Raw genomic sequence first — 17,984 nt, 5'->3', positions numbered from 1 at the left:
CTCATTATTAACACATTGGGTTTTTTTTTTTTAATTCTATATTCTCTAATGATGTGTCTTCTACCAAATTGAAAAAAAAAATGCTTTCTTTATTCTAGCTTAGGTACTTACAGAAACTAAGTGTGATTAGTATGAACTTGGAAAATGCGACTTAAACTAGAATTTTAATTCTGAGGAATATGTTTGTAATATACATAATCATAACTGTCCCATTCGTATATCTAGAATGTGAAACTGAGTTACTAGTACAATGAATGTATTGATGATGTTTTCCTCTCAGTCTTTTCTTACTTAACTTCAAACTACTTACAAGGTTATGGCAAGGTGATGATGCTAAGGAGCTGTGATGAGATAATGAGTTTTAGAAATAACCCCATGTATATTGGAAATTAAGCTAAAAACTAGTCATTATCAGATAAATGCATTTAATGATTTTTTAAGATTAATCTGCAACTTGGGAGTAATATAGGAAGGAATAGTTGGGAATTAGTGAAATCTTTAGATTAATTTGATTAACATACTAAGTGGAGACTGTATTGTTTTATATTTTAATAACTGTTTTCACTTGTTTTTTGAGGTAGGCTAATTCTCTGATATATTTCAACAGTTTTGGGATATCTATAATGTTTTATATTAAATTTTGTTCACTGTATTTTGTGGTATAGAACATAAGCATATTAACTAGGAAAATTAATAAGATGATTTGTAAATGTTCATTCTGTGGGTTTAGGAGGGCCAGCTAATGTTAATGCTAGTGCCTGGATTGTAAATTTAAGCATCCCTGTCAGTGACACTTAATCTCAAATCCATAGTCTATTCAGACTATGAGCACCAGCAGTGTCATTTTCTTTTAAATGAGAATGAGGGGAGTGCTGAGATATATATATAACATGATTTTATTTATTTATTTATTTTTTAAAGATTTTATTTATTTGAGAGAGAGAGAATGAGAGAGAAGAGGGTCAGAGGGAGAAGCAGACTCCCTGCTGAGCAGGGAGCCCGATGTGGGACTCGATCCCGGGACTCCAGGATCATGACCTGAGTCGAAGGCAGTTGCTTAACCAACTGAGCCACCCAGGCGCCCTATATAACATGATTTTACCACGTCAGTTCTATGACCAAGAATTTTTAAGTGCATAGCATTCTGCACACATTTTTCTACAGTAAAATATTTACATATTTTATGCATTATTTATTTTAAAAGTTATTTTAAAACCTGTTGTTTGTCTAAAATGGTATTTTTTTTATAGGGAGGGCTGAAAAACAGCAAACATGAATGCACCTTATCTTCACAAGAATATGTTCATGAATTACGATCTGGTATTTCAGATGAGAAACTTCTTAACTGCCTTGAATCTCTGAGGGTTTCTTTAACCAGCAATCCTGTCAGGTAGGTGGTTCTTACTATTTTGGTATGATTCTTGCAATTTGTACTGAATGTAGTTGTTAGGAATACAATCAGTTACATCATTTTAACCTCAAGATTTTCTGAACAGCAGTCTGATATTAGCTAATAAAACAGCAATGTCTGATTATGAGGTTGTAAACATTTAAAAAAATATAGTTAATTTGATCTCTGAATAATGTGCAATTTTAAGAATACAAATATTACTTGGATGTTTAATTCCTCTTTTATTATATAATATATGGATCCAGAAGTTAAAAATCCACATTTACTTGGCAGTTTGTTTGCACAGATAATAATTATTATATATTTATTTGTAAAACAAATTAAATATATTGGCTCTGATATTATTCATTTTTGCTTGAGAAATACAGTTTTATATTATATAAGTTTTAGATATACTGTTCACATATTTTTGTAATTTGGGATAGCAAAAATTAAATTATTTTAACCAGTAAAAGGAATGAGAGGAAGTATTAATAAACTCAAAGCTCTACACATTTAGGCTATTTTCTTTTTCTCTTTTTCTAAAGATTTATTTATTTATTTATTTGAGAGAAAACAAGCGCTGGGGAGGGGTAGAGGGAGAGAGAGAGAAGCAGACTCCCTGCTGAGCAGGAAGCCCAATGCAGGGATTGATCCCAGGATCTGAAGATCTTGACCTGAGCTGAAGGCAGATGACTAACTGACTGAGCCACCCAGGCGCCCCTAGGCTATTTTCTAACTACAAAGGATTTTTAAAGAAGTTCCTTGCCAGTGGTGGATTCCAATAACTGATGTTCTTTATTATCATAAAAAAACTTTTTAGGTTAATTATAACCAAAATAAAATGTTTTATGAGGGAAAATAGGTTTTCAGTGTAATATGAAAATATTCTGGGTGATACTCATATAAATTGCTATAATCTTAAATTCACAAATTACTGCATAGAAGTATACAGAAATGGTATTTTGGTTTCATTCATGTTTTTCCTAATATATAATGGAGCCCACAGTTTGTATTTCTCTGCCCTATTGATAGAGCCTTGAAAATAATTTAGAGTTCATTTGAATTGAAGTAGAAATTGAAATATATCATACTATTTATTTTTATATAGTACATTTGTCAGAATAACTGAAAAATTATAATTCTGTAATTAAAAAAAACTTTACAAAGGCAGTGGTAAGATGTGACTTACCTTTGAATATGATGATCATTCAAAGATGACTATCTTGTAATTCTAGAATGTTTCTGGTTTTAATGATTTGAACAAGGATGTGAGTTGAGAACTGTAACCATTTTTGTGCTCCTCCCCATGTAAACCTACAGCTCTTTACCATAGTGCACTTATGTGCTCTGAAAATTTCTGTTGAGTGGTTGATTATATGGGTGAATAAATGAATATTTAAGAAGTGAGTGTAGAAAAAATTCTGGCATTTAGGAATGAAGGGGAGGGGTAGCTAGTAATAAAGATGTTAAGAAAGTCTTGAAATTACACGCCAGGCCTTTAAAATACAGCCCAGCAACTACCAGACAACTCCACAGAATTATGGGACCAGGTTAGAAATTGGTAGGTCCTGATTGGCTGGAGGCAGCAGCATTCTGGTAGCTGATTGGCTCCACAGGTCGTGTGAGTCTGCTTGCGTCACCACACATCGAAGCTTCTGGTGGTAAACCTCGGTAGAGGTCAGAGCCTACCCGAGGAACTCACTGACTAGAGCGAAAACCTACCTCCTAATCTTTCTGAGCTCTCCTTAAGGATGAGTAAGAATGGTTTTGTGAGCTATGGCAGCGTTTCTGCTGTGGGTGGAGCCTTTGGAAGCAATGACCAACCATTTCAGGGTGGTGCAGCTCCTGCTACTAAGGCCCCAAGATCCAGGGTTCGAATCCAGGATATTATACCTGTGTAAACCAGCTGCTCACCTCCGCCCTGGTTGACAATGTCTTCAAGATTAGGGGAATTGAAGTTTCCCAGGTCTCTCTTGTGGGGATAACCAGAAAGGCAGAGAGGGCTTCCAAATACATTCTTTACAGTATTGATATGACCACCAAGCCTATTGAGGTCTGCCAGTGGCTCAGAAGAAATGAAGCAAAACAGAGGATGTCGCTTCTTCCAGTGGGAGTATATGTCAAAGTGATTGGTATCCTCAAATGTTTTAAGGAAGTAAAGGGCCTTGAAGTCTTGAATATCCCTGTCCTGGAGGACATGAATGAGTTCACCACACATATTCTGGAAACTGTCAATGCACATATGATGTTGGATAAAGCCCACCATGTGGCCTCTGGGCCCAGTGCACCTGTTGTCCCATCAAAAATAGATGAGGTCCAAAAGTATGGCGATTACTACCACCTCGACCTCATCCACAAGGAAGTTCTGCATTTGATCCATCACTGTCCTCGACAGGAAGGCAAAAGTTTGCACGAGCTCCAGACCCAGCTTCACAGCCTGAGCGACGGGGCCATCAAGCAAGCCCTTGAGTATCTGACCATTGAGGGCTACAGTTACCCCACTGTGGATGAAGAGCATTTTAAATCTGCTGATTGAAGCGATGAAAAGATTTTTCATTTTCCAAAGATCCTTGCCTCCCTCTGTGAGTGTGTTTAAACCTGTTGACTTTTAGGAAGTAGATTTTTTTCAACAAAATATCTCAGGGGGCATACTTTGGAACCTCACTGCTTTTCCAAATGCTTTGAACTTCTCTGTTTTTCTAACTGTATTTGAAGCTCAGAAGGAGATAGTGATGGAGAAATTGACTGGACTTTTTGTAGGATTAGCCAGCAAGCAAATGAAAACAGTCTGGGATGAATGAATTTGGGAGAGAAAAGGTACAGAAAAAAATGGAAAATTGTTATTTGTTGTGTGGGAGCTTCTTTTTCTGAAATATCCATATATTAGGAGAATATAGAATCAGTCAAGGAACCAGTTAAGAGAGAAAAACAAAAATTGTATTGTTTTTACGTTAGACTTATTTTCTGTGTTTGGATTTAGCTTATAATCCTATTATCTCTTGCTAAATGTAGTAATTGGTTAATTGAATGTGCTAAAGAGAGCAATTTATGAATTGAAGTGCTCAGTTCAATATTTATTGAGTGATTTGCCCTTTTACCATAAATTTATTTTTAAAAAATAAAATTATAGTATGTTTAACAGCTCTTATTACCGCAGGTTTATGTTTTTTAAAAAAGTAAGATTATACTACCTTTAAATGCCAGCTCTTATTAACATGTTTATGTTAAAAAATAAGATTATGACTAAATAACAAACATAGAGTACACTATGTTTAAGTATACTATTTAAAAAATAAAATTATAGTATGTTTGAAAAATTTTTTCTAAAATGTGATTAGGTTTAATGATTATTTCAAATATAATGTGGTGATATTTGGATTAAATTACAGTCCATTGTAGTTGCATGGTACATGGATACCAGATTTTCTGTGAGTTTGATGTTCTGATGGATTCTGTATAGTACTAAATGCTCAGTTTTATGTCTGACAAAGGATTATTCTTACAGGTTAAGCAAAGAAATAAAAATTAATTATATGAATGTTAAGCTTAGTAAATAACTGAAATTTTATTTGAACATTTTATTAAAATACTTTTTGAAAAATCTTGACTCTCCGGTGTGATTTTTGTCCTAATTTTACTTGAAAAGCCTCTTGTTTTGTTTTTGAAGATTAATAAGTTTAATTATCTAGAATAAATTTTTCTCCTCAATATAATAACATATCCTTGTTTTAATAATACATTTTAGTATGTATTAAATTATGTGATACTTTTAAATTATTGAATAAAGTAAGCCCTTAGTTATATACATAAAGATGGTATCTTTCAAGTTACTAGTATTGTTACATTAGGAGAAAGAAAAGAAAAAGTATGTGTATACATATTCATTTGGACAGGTAGAAGAGAAAAGCATGACTTGTTTTAATCACAGAAATGAAGTGTAAAACATTGAAAATCTCTTAAATACAGCATTCACAATAATCCATACTGTCAGGAAAACTATCAGAATTTGGCCTCTCTTTGCCAACCCTTATGAATACTTGCCACCAATACTTGTTTAAGCTTTCTGAGCCATAAACTTAACTTTTCCTCCTTTCAGAAGCCCAGAATTCATAAGTGACACTTTTTTGAAAACCACAAATAGTTAATATACCTGTTTGTTATTGAAATCATCAGATGTCTCTGCAAATTCTAGTCTTTATAAACATAAGGAATTCTGAACCACTCTTGAAAGTTTGCCTGCCCTGAGGAAAATCACACTGGAGGAGAGGCAATGATGTTGTATTTGTTCCTTAGAATTTCAGTGTGGAATGGTACAGTCTAGGAGGTGTGTGTGTGTGTGTGTCTGTGTGTTTTTCTGTGTGTCTCTGTATTCATGATATTACTTACACAATTGCAGGAACCCTGAGATAAGAATTCAAATTTTTATTTTATTTATTTATTGGAGAGGGAGAGAGTGAGCAGTCAGAGGGGCCGAGGGAGAGGGAGAAACAGAGTCACCACTGAGCAAGGAGCCCAATGTGGGGCTCAATCCCAGGACCCTGGAATCATGACCTGAGCTGAAGGCAGACGCTTAACCAGCTAAGCCAGCCAGGCAGCCTTCACAGTTCGATTTTTTTTATGGCTTTTTAGATCACTCTCCAAATTGTCTGAGTTGGTTCAAGTGGCCATTGGATGGGTAGCCACTTTTTCCTCACTCTAGGAATATTCCTCCAGAACTAGGAAAACAGCAACCAGAAAAGCCCTTTCAGGCTGACTTTAACTAATATGTTGTGATATGTACACCAAATTTAAGGGAGAACCAGCCTGTCTCCCTCTCCCATCCTTTTGGGTAACTGTCCTCTCTCTGTGTTCCTTGGGGTTCTTTCTAGCTTTGTTAATTGCCCTGCTGGCCCCCTTATTCTTCTGAGTGAAATTATGTGCTTTAGTGGGATTCTACTGCACGTAAGAGACTGCAGTGAAAGAATAGTAAGTAGGTCTACCTATAATGTGAATGGAAATCAAACATTTTTCATTTGGATTATCTTATACATGCATTTGGATAGCAGATTTTTAAAATCCATTTTAAACCTTCCAACATACTTCTTCCTTCCACTGCATACTTCCTTCTACTGCATACTTCCTTTTTAATTTTGTTTAGAAGGTAAATGACTTGGCCAGTGTTCCCCTTCCTCTCCAGTCCTGACTTGTATGTGAGCCAAACTTTTGAGGATAAGATACCAATCCTGGGGAAATACTACCTGCTATTTTGGACAGAGATATTTAAGCCCGAGGAAGCTGAAGAATATAATTGACAATTATAATCCGCTTAGGGTTGTTATTCTATGGCTTTTAGGTATATGAAATGTATGCATTTATATTGAAATTGATTCTAAATTAATTGAATAAATTTGAAAATGTTTTCAAATCAAAGGTAATATTATTGCTGTTGTCATAATTGTTAATAACAATAATTTTATTTTACCTACTAAATTTAGATTTGTATTTTGAGTATAATTTGAGAAATATAAATTCTTATATTTTTTTCAGTTTGTGTTTTCTTACTATATGATGAATCAAAAAAGATTACCACCTCAAGACAGTATGGTACTGGCACAAAAACAGACACATAGATCAATAGAACAGAATAGAAAACCCAGAAATGAACCCACCACTATATGGTCAATTAATCTTCAACAAAGCAGGAGAGAATATCCAATGGGAAAAAGACTGTCTCTTCAACAAATGGTGTTGGAAAAACTGGACAGCAACATGCAACAGAATGAAACTGGACCACTTTCTTATACCATACAGAAAAATAAATTCAAAACGGATTAAAGACTTAAATGTGAGGCAGGAAACCATTAAAATCCTAAAGGACAACACAGGCAATAACCTCTTTGACATCAGCCATAGCTACTACTTACTAGATATGTCTCCTGAGGCAAGGGAAACAAAAGCAAAAATGAACTTTTGGGACTTCATCAAGATAAAAAAACTTGTTCATCAGAGGAAACAACAAAACTAAAAGGCAACCTATGCGGTGGGAGAAGATATTTGCAAATGATGTATCTGATAAAGGGTTAGTATTCAAAATCTATAATGAATTTATCAAACTCAACATCCGATAACCAAATAGTCCAGTTAAAAAATCAGTGGAAGACATGAATAGACATTTTTCCAAAATAGGCGTACAGATGGAGGACAGACACATGAAAAGATGCTCAACATCACTCATCATCAGGGAAATAGAAATCAAAACTATAATGAGATATCACCTCATACCTGTCAGAATGGCTAAATAACAACATAGGAAACAACAGGCATTGGTGAAGATGCAGAGAAAGGGAACCCTCTTACATTGTTGGTGGGAATTGCAAACTTGTACAGCCACTGTGGCAAACAGTATGGAGGTTCCTCAAAAAGTTAAAAATAGAACTACCCTATGATTCACAATTGCCCTACTAGGTATTTACCCAAAGGATACAGAAATACTAATTGAAAGGACACAGGCCAGTGTCGTTAGAGGCAGAGAATGAAGAGTCTTGTGAATCATTTGGAGGACTTTGGCTTTTACTTTGAGTGAGCTGGGAAGATGCTAGAGGGTTTTGAAGAAAGTAATGGTATGACCTGACTTGTGTTTTTAAAGGCTATCTCTGGATGAAGCAGGGAGACCAAGTTACGTGTTGCTATAAGAGAGCTAGAAATCTCACAGGAATTCTAGGGACAGCAGTGTAGCTGTGTGTCATGCAGGCTGATATGGAAGGTCACTTGACATCCCACAGTAGTCCTAGAACCTGGTTATTTTTGTCATCTATCTCAAGTCAGCAGCAGAAATTCATGGCACATTAACTTGATTTGTTTTGTCAACATGGGCTCTCCATGAATCTGTGTCTTTTCCTGATATTAACTGCCTGGCCATGTCTGTATTACCCAGTTCAGTTCCTAATGGGGAGTCTCTGGTCCCCATTTGTTTCTCCTTAGGCAAAGCTTTTCTTGTCAGGCCACCTCAGTATGCAGGCCAGACCATACTATGGTTAGGTCACCTTCTCTAATCACATCAGTTTGCCCATGGTAAAGGAGAGGGAGTCAGGGTGGTATGGTCCAAAATTTGCTTTCCTAGGACTATTACCTCAGAACGTAGTTGTGGGGAGTGCTCAACTAAGAAGCGGGTATGAGTTTGTCAGGCACCAGCCAGTACAGGAACTTTAAGGTGAGAAGGAAAGTTATTGCATGGAGATCTATTATGAGATATAATATATAATCAAGAATTATGTTTTATTCATCCTTTATGTTCAGCATTTAGCATTATTGCTTGTGGCATTACAAGTTGAGTAAAAGAGGAAAAGTAGCACACTGCCTCCAGGAAGTGCCTCTGGTGTTCCTGTGTGTATACATATGTGTAGGTTTTAGAGAGAAGGGAAGGAAACAAGGAGCTTCATTATCCTTACTTTTACTCTGACTGTTCTAAGAATTCTTACCAAAGTCTGGTGAGCCACCTCTAAGCAGTGGTCTCTCTTTGGACTTTTATCTCCTATTTGACTCTGGTCCAAAAATCTTTCTTCTTTCTGATAGGGGGGGATACTCTCCTCAACCTGTCCCTCAACTTCAAAAGTGGTTGTGGTGGGACATGTGTCTACATCACATGGTTAAATTCATTCTGGGAGTGCACTGTAGTATTTTCCCCTCTTGGGAGCTCACTGTGAACATTAGCATTGGTTTTAGGAAAGCTTTTTACATTGTTTCAGGAAAGAAACTTCTTAACTTTATTAACCCAGAGTTTCCAGATATTTTTTATAAAAAAGTCTTCTGTTATTCCCTAGAAATGCCTATAACCATTACATAGTATGAATCATATCTTGTATTTCTACCAGATTTAAACCTATCAACAGCCATAAGATTTTATCTAACACCCCCTACTTTAGAATCTCTTTCACAGAAACCAAGAAGTAACCAACACAGCAAACAACTAATTAGTCTTCCTACTGGAGAGAAACAAATAAGCAAACAAGAGCAATGAAACAAAAAAATCAGAGAAGGAGGAAACCAAATATAAGAATAAACCCAAGAATGAGAATAATTTGTATAACAAGAAGGAAATTACAGGGAAAACAAAGAAAAATAGTCTATAGAAGGATAAGTAACCTTGAACGCATAGTGTCTTATAAAACTTATAACAGTAGAAGAATCCTTGAAGTTAAACAGAAATCATTTAATACTATTGTTTTAGTTTTCTAGGGCTTCTGTAACAGTCACCAAAAACTGGGTGACTTTAAAACAATAGAAATTTATTCTCTCACAGTTCAGGTAGCCAGAAGTCTGATACCAAGGTGTTGGCTTTAGGTCCCTCCTACAGCTCGAGGAGAGGATCTTTTCCTTGCTCCTTCCAGCTTCTGTCATTCCTTGGTTTTTGGCGGCATAATCCCAACCTCTGCCTCTGTACTTATATGGCTTTCTCTATGTCTCTGGATGTCTTTTCTGTGTCTCTTACAAGGACACTCTAACTGGATTTAGGGTCTGCTCTAGTCTAGTACCATGTTATCTCCATCCTTACCTTAATTTTATCTACAAAGACCCTATTTCCAAATAAGGTCATATTCTGAGGTTCTGGATGGATTATATTCCAAAATTTATTTCTAAAATTATCCATAAAACCATTGAAATAACAAAATTAGCTAAATTCTGTCTAGGTAAAAACCTTAGCTAGTTTAGAAGATCTGAAAAAGTCAAACTATGTACTACTTATAGAGCTCTCCTTAATGAAATTAAATTTTATTGGCCTTGTTCCCTTTATAAAGAAATTGTTTCTTTAGTACTAAATTCTGAGAGTATATTATTTGATAGAGTCACGCTAGAATGCCAGTCATGAGATCTGTATTTCTAGCCCTTGATCTGTCACTCTCTGTGACTTTAGTGTAATCAGTAGCCTCTTTTGGCCTCAGTTTTTCCCTGTATAAATGATTTTGGAGACTCCTAGATCTAAACTTTTATGTTCTATGTTCTTATTTACTTACTTCTTATCCTATTATCTTTGCTATTGGAATTAGATTAGTGTTTATAAATGATTTTGAAGGGAAAAATGTTCCTCCATAAGACTGAGTGATTTCTTAGCATCTTATTATTTTCTTGCATTTACAAGTTTTATGTTTAACTACAGATAGATGTTTATAATTTCTTTTAAAATATTGAAGAAAGCAGTTTCTAAATCTTTGTTACATAACTATTTTTCAAACCTGATGTTCATTAGAATCTGGGCATTTTCCGTCTTATGGCTGATTTATTCTTTCCTTACCACAGTTTTAACTGGTTTCTTTTTTTCTGCCCAGCCCCTAGTAAAGTAAATATATAAACATGCACATTGATAGCTTTACAAACATTCTCAAAGTACAGTCATTTCAGAATATTAAATGGAGTCACAAATTTCAAATTCATGTTATTTAATCACTCAGATGATAAAGACTCTTAAAGTCATTTCCTTATTTTATGCTAAAAGCAAATATTTTAAAATGCCTTTTATAAACTATCATTAACTGGCTATATCCCAAATCACTCACTTACTATGCACTCCCTCAACATTTACTTTTTTACTGTTTATGTTCACCTACACATGCTTATGCTCTGTAATAGTTACATGCATGTATGTCTGCTTTGCTCATTTAGAATTTAAACTCCTTTGGGGAAGGGACCCTCTTGCCCTTTTATTATTTTCATGATGGCTGGTACAGTGTAATTTACATACAGTAATGTGTGATTTGATGTGGATATTGACCTACCATCAATAACAACCTATGCTTCTCTAGCAGTGAGAAAGAATTTTCATTAATCTAGCACTGTTTTGTGACCATGAATTTTTCGGTGTAATCAGAGAAAAGGAATGAAGCTTTTCCTCCACATAGGAATGAAACCTATTGGATTGATCTGAACCATATTCATAAGCTACACATATTACAGTGTGCTTTACACAATAGTCTTTTAATGGTTGCATAGTGAATTAATGAAATTGAATGTTTACAATTCTAACACCCTAAAAATCTGTGAGTTTGACTATAAAATAAAGCCTGATCTGTCATCACAAATTGCATTAAACATTGCATATACCATGGTCTGTGTGTTTTAGAATGAGAACTATGTTATTACAGGTGTTTGAGCATATTCCTTTGATAAAGTTTATGAAAGGGAACAGTGCCTGCTGAGAAATGATCAGTGAGTTTGAACAATTTTATTCCCACCCAACCCATTACAGGATATACAGGTATTTGGCAATATATTTTATGAAGATCCAAAGGAATGCATAGCAATAAATCATTGTCACTGAGTTTTCTTAATACATGACAAAATAGCAAATACTGATTTGAAGAATAGTATCAGAGAATTGTGATTGTGTAGAATTCTTTTCATAGTTGTTGCTGAAATTGCCTTACAGCTTGAGGGGTATTTTGTCCCACTAGGAAACTGTTTATTCCCTTTGGCTTATAATCTTAAGTTATCTGCCCATCTGGTGGCATAGTGTCTATATTTACTTTCTCTGATGACAGCTTCCGCACCCAGTGTTTTCAAATATGTGAAAAAGGATAAAATATCTTTTAGAGTTTATTTATGTTCAGTTATTTGCATTACCTTTGGAACATTTGTTTTTTCTTGTAATTTTCTAACTTCCCCTTAGATGTAAACATTTTTCAAATGTATTAACAAATAGGCATTTTAATATAATCATCATAATGAAAATAGCTGACTCTGGACAATACTACAAATTAGGAATAGAAAGCACTTTCTGAATTATGGGTGTTAATAACTCTTTAAAGATCCTTTATTTAACTTATTAAAAGCTTGGCAAAACAGCCAACATTACATAGAAAATTAATATAAAAGTAGATGTAGATCAATACTTTTAGAACATTTTGCATTGGACTACCTATGACAAATGGAATAATGAGGACTTTTTTATAATGCATTAATATGAACAGGACTTAAAATTGTGAGTACATATCATAATCCAACATATGGGTAGTATTATTAAACCAGGGTTGTTTAATACTGGTATTTTAAATTTGTTTACTTTAACTTTTAAATGCATAAATCATTTAAGAAGACTTTAGTACATTTTACATAGAAGAGAAAATGATAAATTCAGTGATGTCCATTTTTATATTTTCTTTTAAAATCTTGTTCAGCAATTTGAATTAACAGCAACCATATCCAAGCTCATTTAACTAAGTTGGTACCATAAATATTAAGTGACATTGATTTTTTAATTATATAATATTAGCCTCAAAACACAATTTAAACTTAAGGTGGATCCAATATTATATCTCATAATAGAGGCCTAAAAATGAAAGTATATTATTTTTAAAGAACAAAATATAACAGCAAATACTGACTCAAGTCTCTGAAGTATTGTTTTATTCAGAGAAAATATTATAGGCTTGAAGGTGGAATAAATGAGGACTCCTTATGTTGGCATTTATGTTATATGACATATGAAACTCCACCAATGCAATGCATTTTCTCATTTAAATGATGTGTTTTAAATTATAAAACCAATGTTTATATAAAATAATTAGAAATTGTTACTGGACATGTAGTTATAAAAGTATATGAAATCTAGCAGCAGAGTCTAGGCACACTAAATGGATTTCTTTTTTTAATTAGAATTTGTTTTAAAGATTTTATTCATTTGAGAGAGAGAGCGAAAAAGAGAACAAGCAAGGGGAGAGGGAGAGGGAGAAACAGACTCCCTGCTGAGCTGGGAGCCCAACATGGGGGCTCGATCCCAGGACCCTGGGATCATGAACTGAGCTGAAGGCAGATGCTTAACCATTTGAGCCACCCAGGCACCCCATAATTAAATGGATTTCGTAATAGAAAGCTTAACTTTCTTCCATTTTAAGAAATTTTTTAAAGATTTTATTTACTTGAGAGAGAGAAAGAATGAGCGGGGCAGGGTGGTAGAGGGAGAGAGAGAAGCTGACTCCGTGCTGAGCAGGGAGCCTGACATCGGTCTCGATCCCGGGACCCTGAGATCATGACCTAAGCTGAAGGCAGACGCTTAACTGACTGAGCCACCTAGGCACCCCTATTTTAAAACATCTTATATACATTTTGTATTTTTTATAGTTTAAAAATCTTGAAGTAAATATATATAAATATTTGTCATTTGACATATTTTTATTTTGATTTATATGAATTAATGAAAGGGCTTGGACATGTACTAGAGTTTTATATACTTCTCTTATTATTATGGGACTATTACTAAAGCAATTGCAATGTACCATGAAAGATGCCGGTATCTCACTACCATTAAGATGAGGGTAAAAATACAAACTCCAAGTAAACAAGCAGGGAAGGTGATAATTTTCAAAAAGCCAAGGATAATGCCAGGTAATAATGTGAGTATAAAATAGTTCCAATTTTCCTTGCAGTGAAGGGGAAGACAAGTTTTGAGAGACATAGCTGTTATCTGATGAATGATAGTGCATCTACTTTTCAGGGAAAACATTCTTCATAATTCTGAACCCAGATTTTTGTTTTGTGGTTCCTTTTTAAAAAGATTTTATTTATGTATTTGACACAGAGGGACACAGCGAGAGGGGGAACACAAGCAAGGGGAGTGGGAGAGGGAGAAGCAGGCTTCCCACGGAGCAGGGAGCCTGACGTGGGGCTCGATCCCAGGACTCTGGGATCATGACCTGAGCGGAAGGTAGATGCTTAATGACTGAGCCACCCAGGTGCCCCATGTTTTGTGGTTCTTTAAATAAGGGATATTGAACAACACAGTAGAGTGAGTCTTTGATGGTTTTTTATAAAGTAGACAGGATTTCTATGAATGTGCATTTCCTGCATAGTGCCTTGAGTTAAAAAAAAATCAAGGTGTTTCTCCAAAGACCCAGAGTAATAATACTGGTATGCAGCTTTCCAGTAATCTAACCTCCTACCAAGATGTACTTGAGAAATGTCCCTGAGGCTCTCCCCCGGGAATATCTGTCATCTCAGCTGGACTTTTTATAGGGGCTAGGTAGCTGAGAATTCACAATTAAGATGCCAGCTAGCACCTGGAGTGCAGGTATGTTGTGTGGTTGGTACAAAGAAGATGTGTGCTCTAGATAACAGTGTTTGCTCTATGACCCCAGCTGTTCAGCTGCTGTTAGATAATGGACAGCTAATTTGGGGAGATTTCCCACCTTGTCAGCAAAGCTATAGGTGTATAACCTCTCACATCAGTCAGTTTAAACCTGAAAATCATCTGTTGCGATGGAATCCATAAAGGCAGAATATAGAAGGCAGTATAATGTTATAGTGTACTTGGAAAAACTAAATTAGCTTCAGGTGAGATAGGCTGGTGGTCTGTCATATGAACACGAAACTCAAGACATTATATAACCAGAATCAACCAAGTTTCTATTTACGTCTTTTCTGCAGCATGTAGTATTACTGAGAATATGAAGATTGAGTCCAGTTCTATTTGGAGGATACTACCTGGGTACTGAGGACTGCTCTTGGTTTTTTATGGGACAAGGTGCTATACCACCCTTAATATGAGTTTTGAAGAGAGGTTCTTGGAGATCATTTCTTAAATTGTTCCAGTCAACATTAATTCATCAAAAAGTATTGAAGACTGCATATTAAACTGGAATGTTAGAGTTTTTTAAAAATTGAGTTATGAATTTCTATATGTGAATTAGTAATTGTCAAAGTTTAAGAATACTCTGAAATGGATCTAGCACTAAAATTTACTAAGCATTAATGAATTTTTGTTTGATATAGAAAACGCCTAGGAATTTTGTAGTGTTGTTGAGGTCAGCATTATAAACATCAGTTAAAGTGACAAAATCTTTTTTTTTTTTCTTTAGAGAGGGAGGGGAGAGATTGGGTGGTGGAAGGGCAGAGGGAGAAAGAGAACCTTTTTTATTTTAAGATTTTATTTCTTTATCAGAGAGCACACAAGCAGGGGGAGCAGCAGGCAGAGGGAGAAGCAGACTCCCTGCTGAGCAAGGGGCCCCATGAGGGACTTGATCCCAGGATCCTGGGATCATGACCTGGGCCGAAAGCAGAAGCTTAGCCAAGGACACGTACTCAGATGCCTGAGCCACCCAGGCATCCCGGGAGAGAGAAGATCCTGGGATCATGACCTGGGCCAAAAGCAGACGCTTAGCCAAGGACACGTACTCAGATGCCTGAGCCACCCAGGCATCCCAGGAGAGAGAAGATCCTGGGATCATGACCTGGGCCGAAAGCAGACGCTTAGCCAAGGACACGTACTCGGATGCCTGAGCCACCCAGGCATCCTGGGAGAGAGAAGAATCTTAAGCAGGCTCCATGCCTAGTGTGGAGCCTGTTGTGGGGCTGGATCTCAAAACTCTGAGATCATACCTGAGCCCAAATCAAGAGCCAGACACTTAACCAACTGAGCCACCCACTTGCCCCAAAATGAAAAAAAAAATCTTTTAATTGTAAGTGGTATGGGACATTGACCTGGGGGTATTCTCTGACCTTATGGCATATTTTGTACCTAAAAAACAAAAAACCAAAACGTTGCTGTCATTTTATTTGCTTATCATTACTTTCTCCTATGGACAGAGTGCAGGATATGCTGTGTTGGAGTTGTTATTTTTCATTAATTTTAATTTCTGTTATTTTTGAATTGTTTATAAATTACAGTAATGGTTTTACATGTTGAAATCATTTGTCTAAATTTCCTGATAACAAAAGTTTGATGCATGCATTTACTTTAGTGCATTTATCAGCTCTTTCAAATGATCTTGGAAAATAGGAGTAATAGAAGTTAAGAACAGAGTTATAGAAGACTTAATTTTGACTGGCAAGAACAAATTATATATGTATACTGATTTTTCTAATGTGGCTGGGGATTTCTATAACATTGATATGAGAGATCTAGATAAATATGAATTATCAAATAGTACTGTGGAGATATAAACAACATACTCTATGTATACTGTGGAGCTATATATAAGCATGATATTGGACTTTTTTGTTTGTGAGCTCACAACAAATTTGAGATTCCATGATCAACTATTTTATAAACCTTTATGTATTCTTTGTATTAGAGAGCTCACCATCTGTTCACGATTTTTGGCTCTGATTCTTGTATGTATGATTTGGAGTTACCTTTGACATTCCTTTTTCATCACATTTGTCCATTTTCTTTTTTTTTTAAAGATTTATTTGAGAAAGAGAGAGAGCAAGCAAGTAAGAGAGCACATGAGCAGGAGGGGCAGAGGGAGATGAAAAAAGACTCTCAAGCAGACTCTGCATTGAGCGCAGAGCCTGACGCAAGGCTCCAGCCCTTGACCATGAGATCATTATTTGAGCTGAAACCAAGATTTGGACTCTTAACCAATTGTGCCACCAAGGCACCCCATTCATTTTCTTATTTACTATATCTCTTGTGTAGTTTTTATCTTTTTTAAAGTTTTTATTTAAATTCCAGTTAGCTAACATATAGTATAATAGTATATATAGTAGTATATATAGTATAATATTAGTTTCAGGTGAATAATACAGTGATTCAACACTTCCATACATCACCCAGTGCTCAGCACAACAAGTGCATTCCTTAACCCCCTTCACCTATTGAACCCTTTCCTATACACACCTCATTTCTGGTAACCATCAGTTTGTTCTCTGTAGTTAAGAGTCTGTTTCTTGGTTTGCCTCTTTCTCTTTTCCCCCCCTCACTCATTTGTTTCCTAAATTTCACATTTTGTTTCCTAAATTTCACATATGAGTGAAATCATATGATATTTGTCTTTCTGTGACTGACTTATTTCCCTTAGCATAGTACACTCTAGCTCCATCCATGTCATTGCAAATGGCAAGATTTCATTCTATTGGATGGGTGAGTAATATTCCATTGTAATATATATACACCATTGGCATCCATTACCATAGTAAATGTGTATCCATTCCCTCACTTTAAATCTGCTGGTGTCTTCAGGTCTAAAATGAGTCTCTTGTAGGCAGCATATACATGGGTCTTGTTTTTTTATCCATTTTGATACCCTTTGTCTTTTGATTGGAGCATTTAGTCCATTTGCATTCAGAGTGTTTTTTAAAATTTTTTTTTAATTTATTAGAGAGAGAGAGAATGAGAGATAGCATGAGAGGGAAGAGGGTCAGAGGGAGAAGCAGACTCCCTGCTGAGCAGGGAGCCCGATGTGGGACTCGATCCCAGGACTCCAGGATCATGACCTGAGCCGAAGGCAGTCGCTTAACCAGCTGAGCCACCCAGGCGCCTCCAGAGTGATTATTGATAAATATAAATTTAGTGCCATTGTGTTACCTGTAAAGTTGGTTTTTCTGGTGATGTTTTCTGTTCCATTCTAGTATTTGTTGCTTTTGGTCTTTTTTCCCCAAGGAATTCCCTTTATGATTTCTTGCAGGGTTGGTTTAGTGGTCATGAACCCCTTTAGTGTTTGTTTTTCTGGGAAACTATCTCTCCTTGCATTCTGTGTGGCAGCCTTGCTGGATAAAGTATTCTTGGTTGCATATTTTTTGACTTCATCATGTTGAATATATCATGACACTTTCTTCTGGCCTGCTACATTTCTGTGGACAGATCTGCTGCGAATCTGATCTGACTTTCCTTGTAGGTTAAGGA

The 17,984-nt window shown here is 35.7% G+C and overlaps 2 protein-coding genes across 5 annotated transcripts in view; both read left to right on the top strand.

Annotated features, from left to right (window-relative positions):
• DIAPH2 (diaphanous related formin 2) overlaps nt 1-17,984 on the top strand; it is a 946,398-nt gene that overhangs the window by 209,509 nt on the left and 718,905 nt on the right. For all 4 annotated transcript variants that reach the window (XM_088028705.1, XM_088028707.1, XM_088028706.1 and 1 more), the window contains one exon: nt 1,251-1,390. In XM_088028705.1, coding sequence (XP_087884831.1) covers nt 1,251-1,390 — 140 coding nt within the window. The remainder of the gene's footprint in view (nt 1-1,250; nt 1,391-17,984) is intronic.
• Nucleotides 2,606-4,447, top strand: RPA4 (replication protein A4). Its single transcript, XM_028101398.2, is given in 2 exon segments — nt 2,606-3,286; nt 3,289-4,447. Coding segments are annotated over 2 exon segments (783 nt in total). The 5' UTR covers nt 2,606-3,144; the 3' UTR covers nt 3,930-4,447.

Source organism: Eumetopias jubatus, unplaced genomic scaffold (assembly GCF_037043125.1).
Source record: "Eumetopias jubatus isolate StellerSeaLion01/CBP00866 unplaced genomic scaffold, mEumJub1_p1.0 scaffold_11, whole genome shotgun sequence".
In the NCBI taxonomy this organism is placed as follows: Eukaryota; Metazoa; Chordata; class Mammalia; order Carnivora; family Otariidae; genus Eumetopias; species Eumetopias jubatus.
This window is presented reverse-complemented; position numbering and strand designations above follow the sequence as displayed.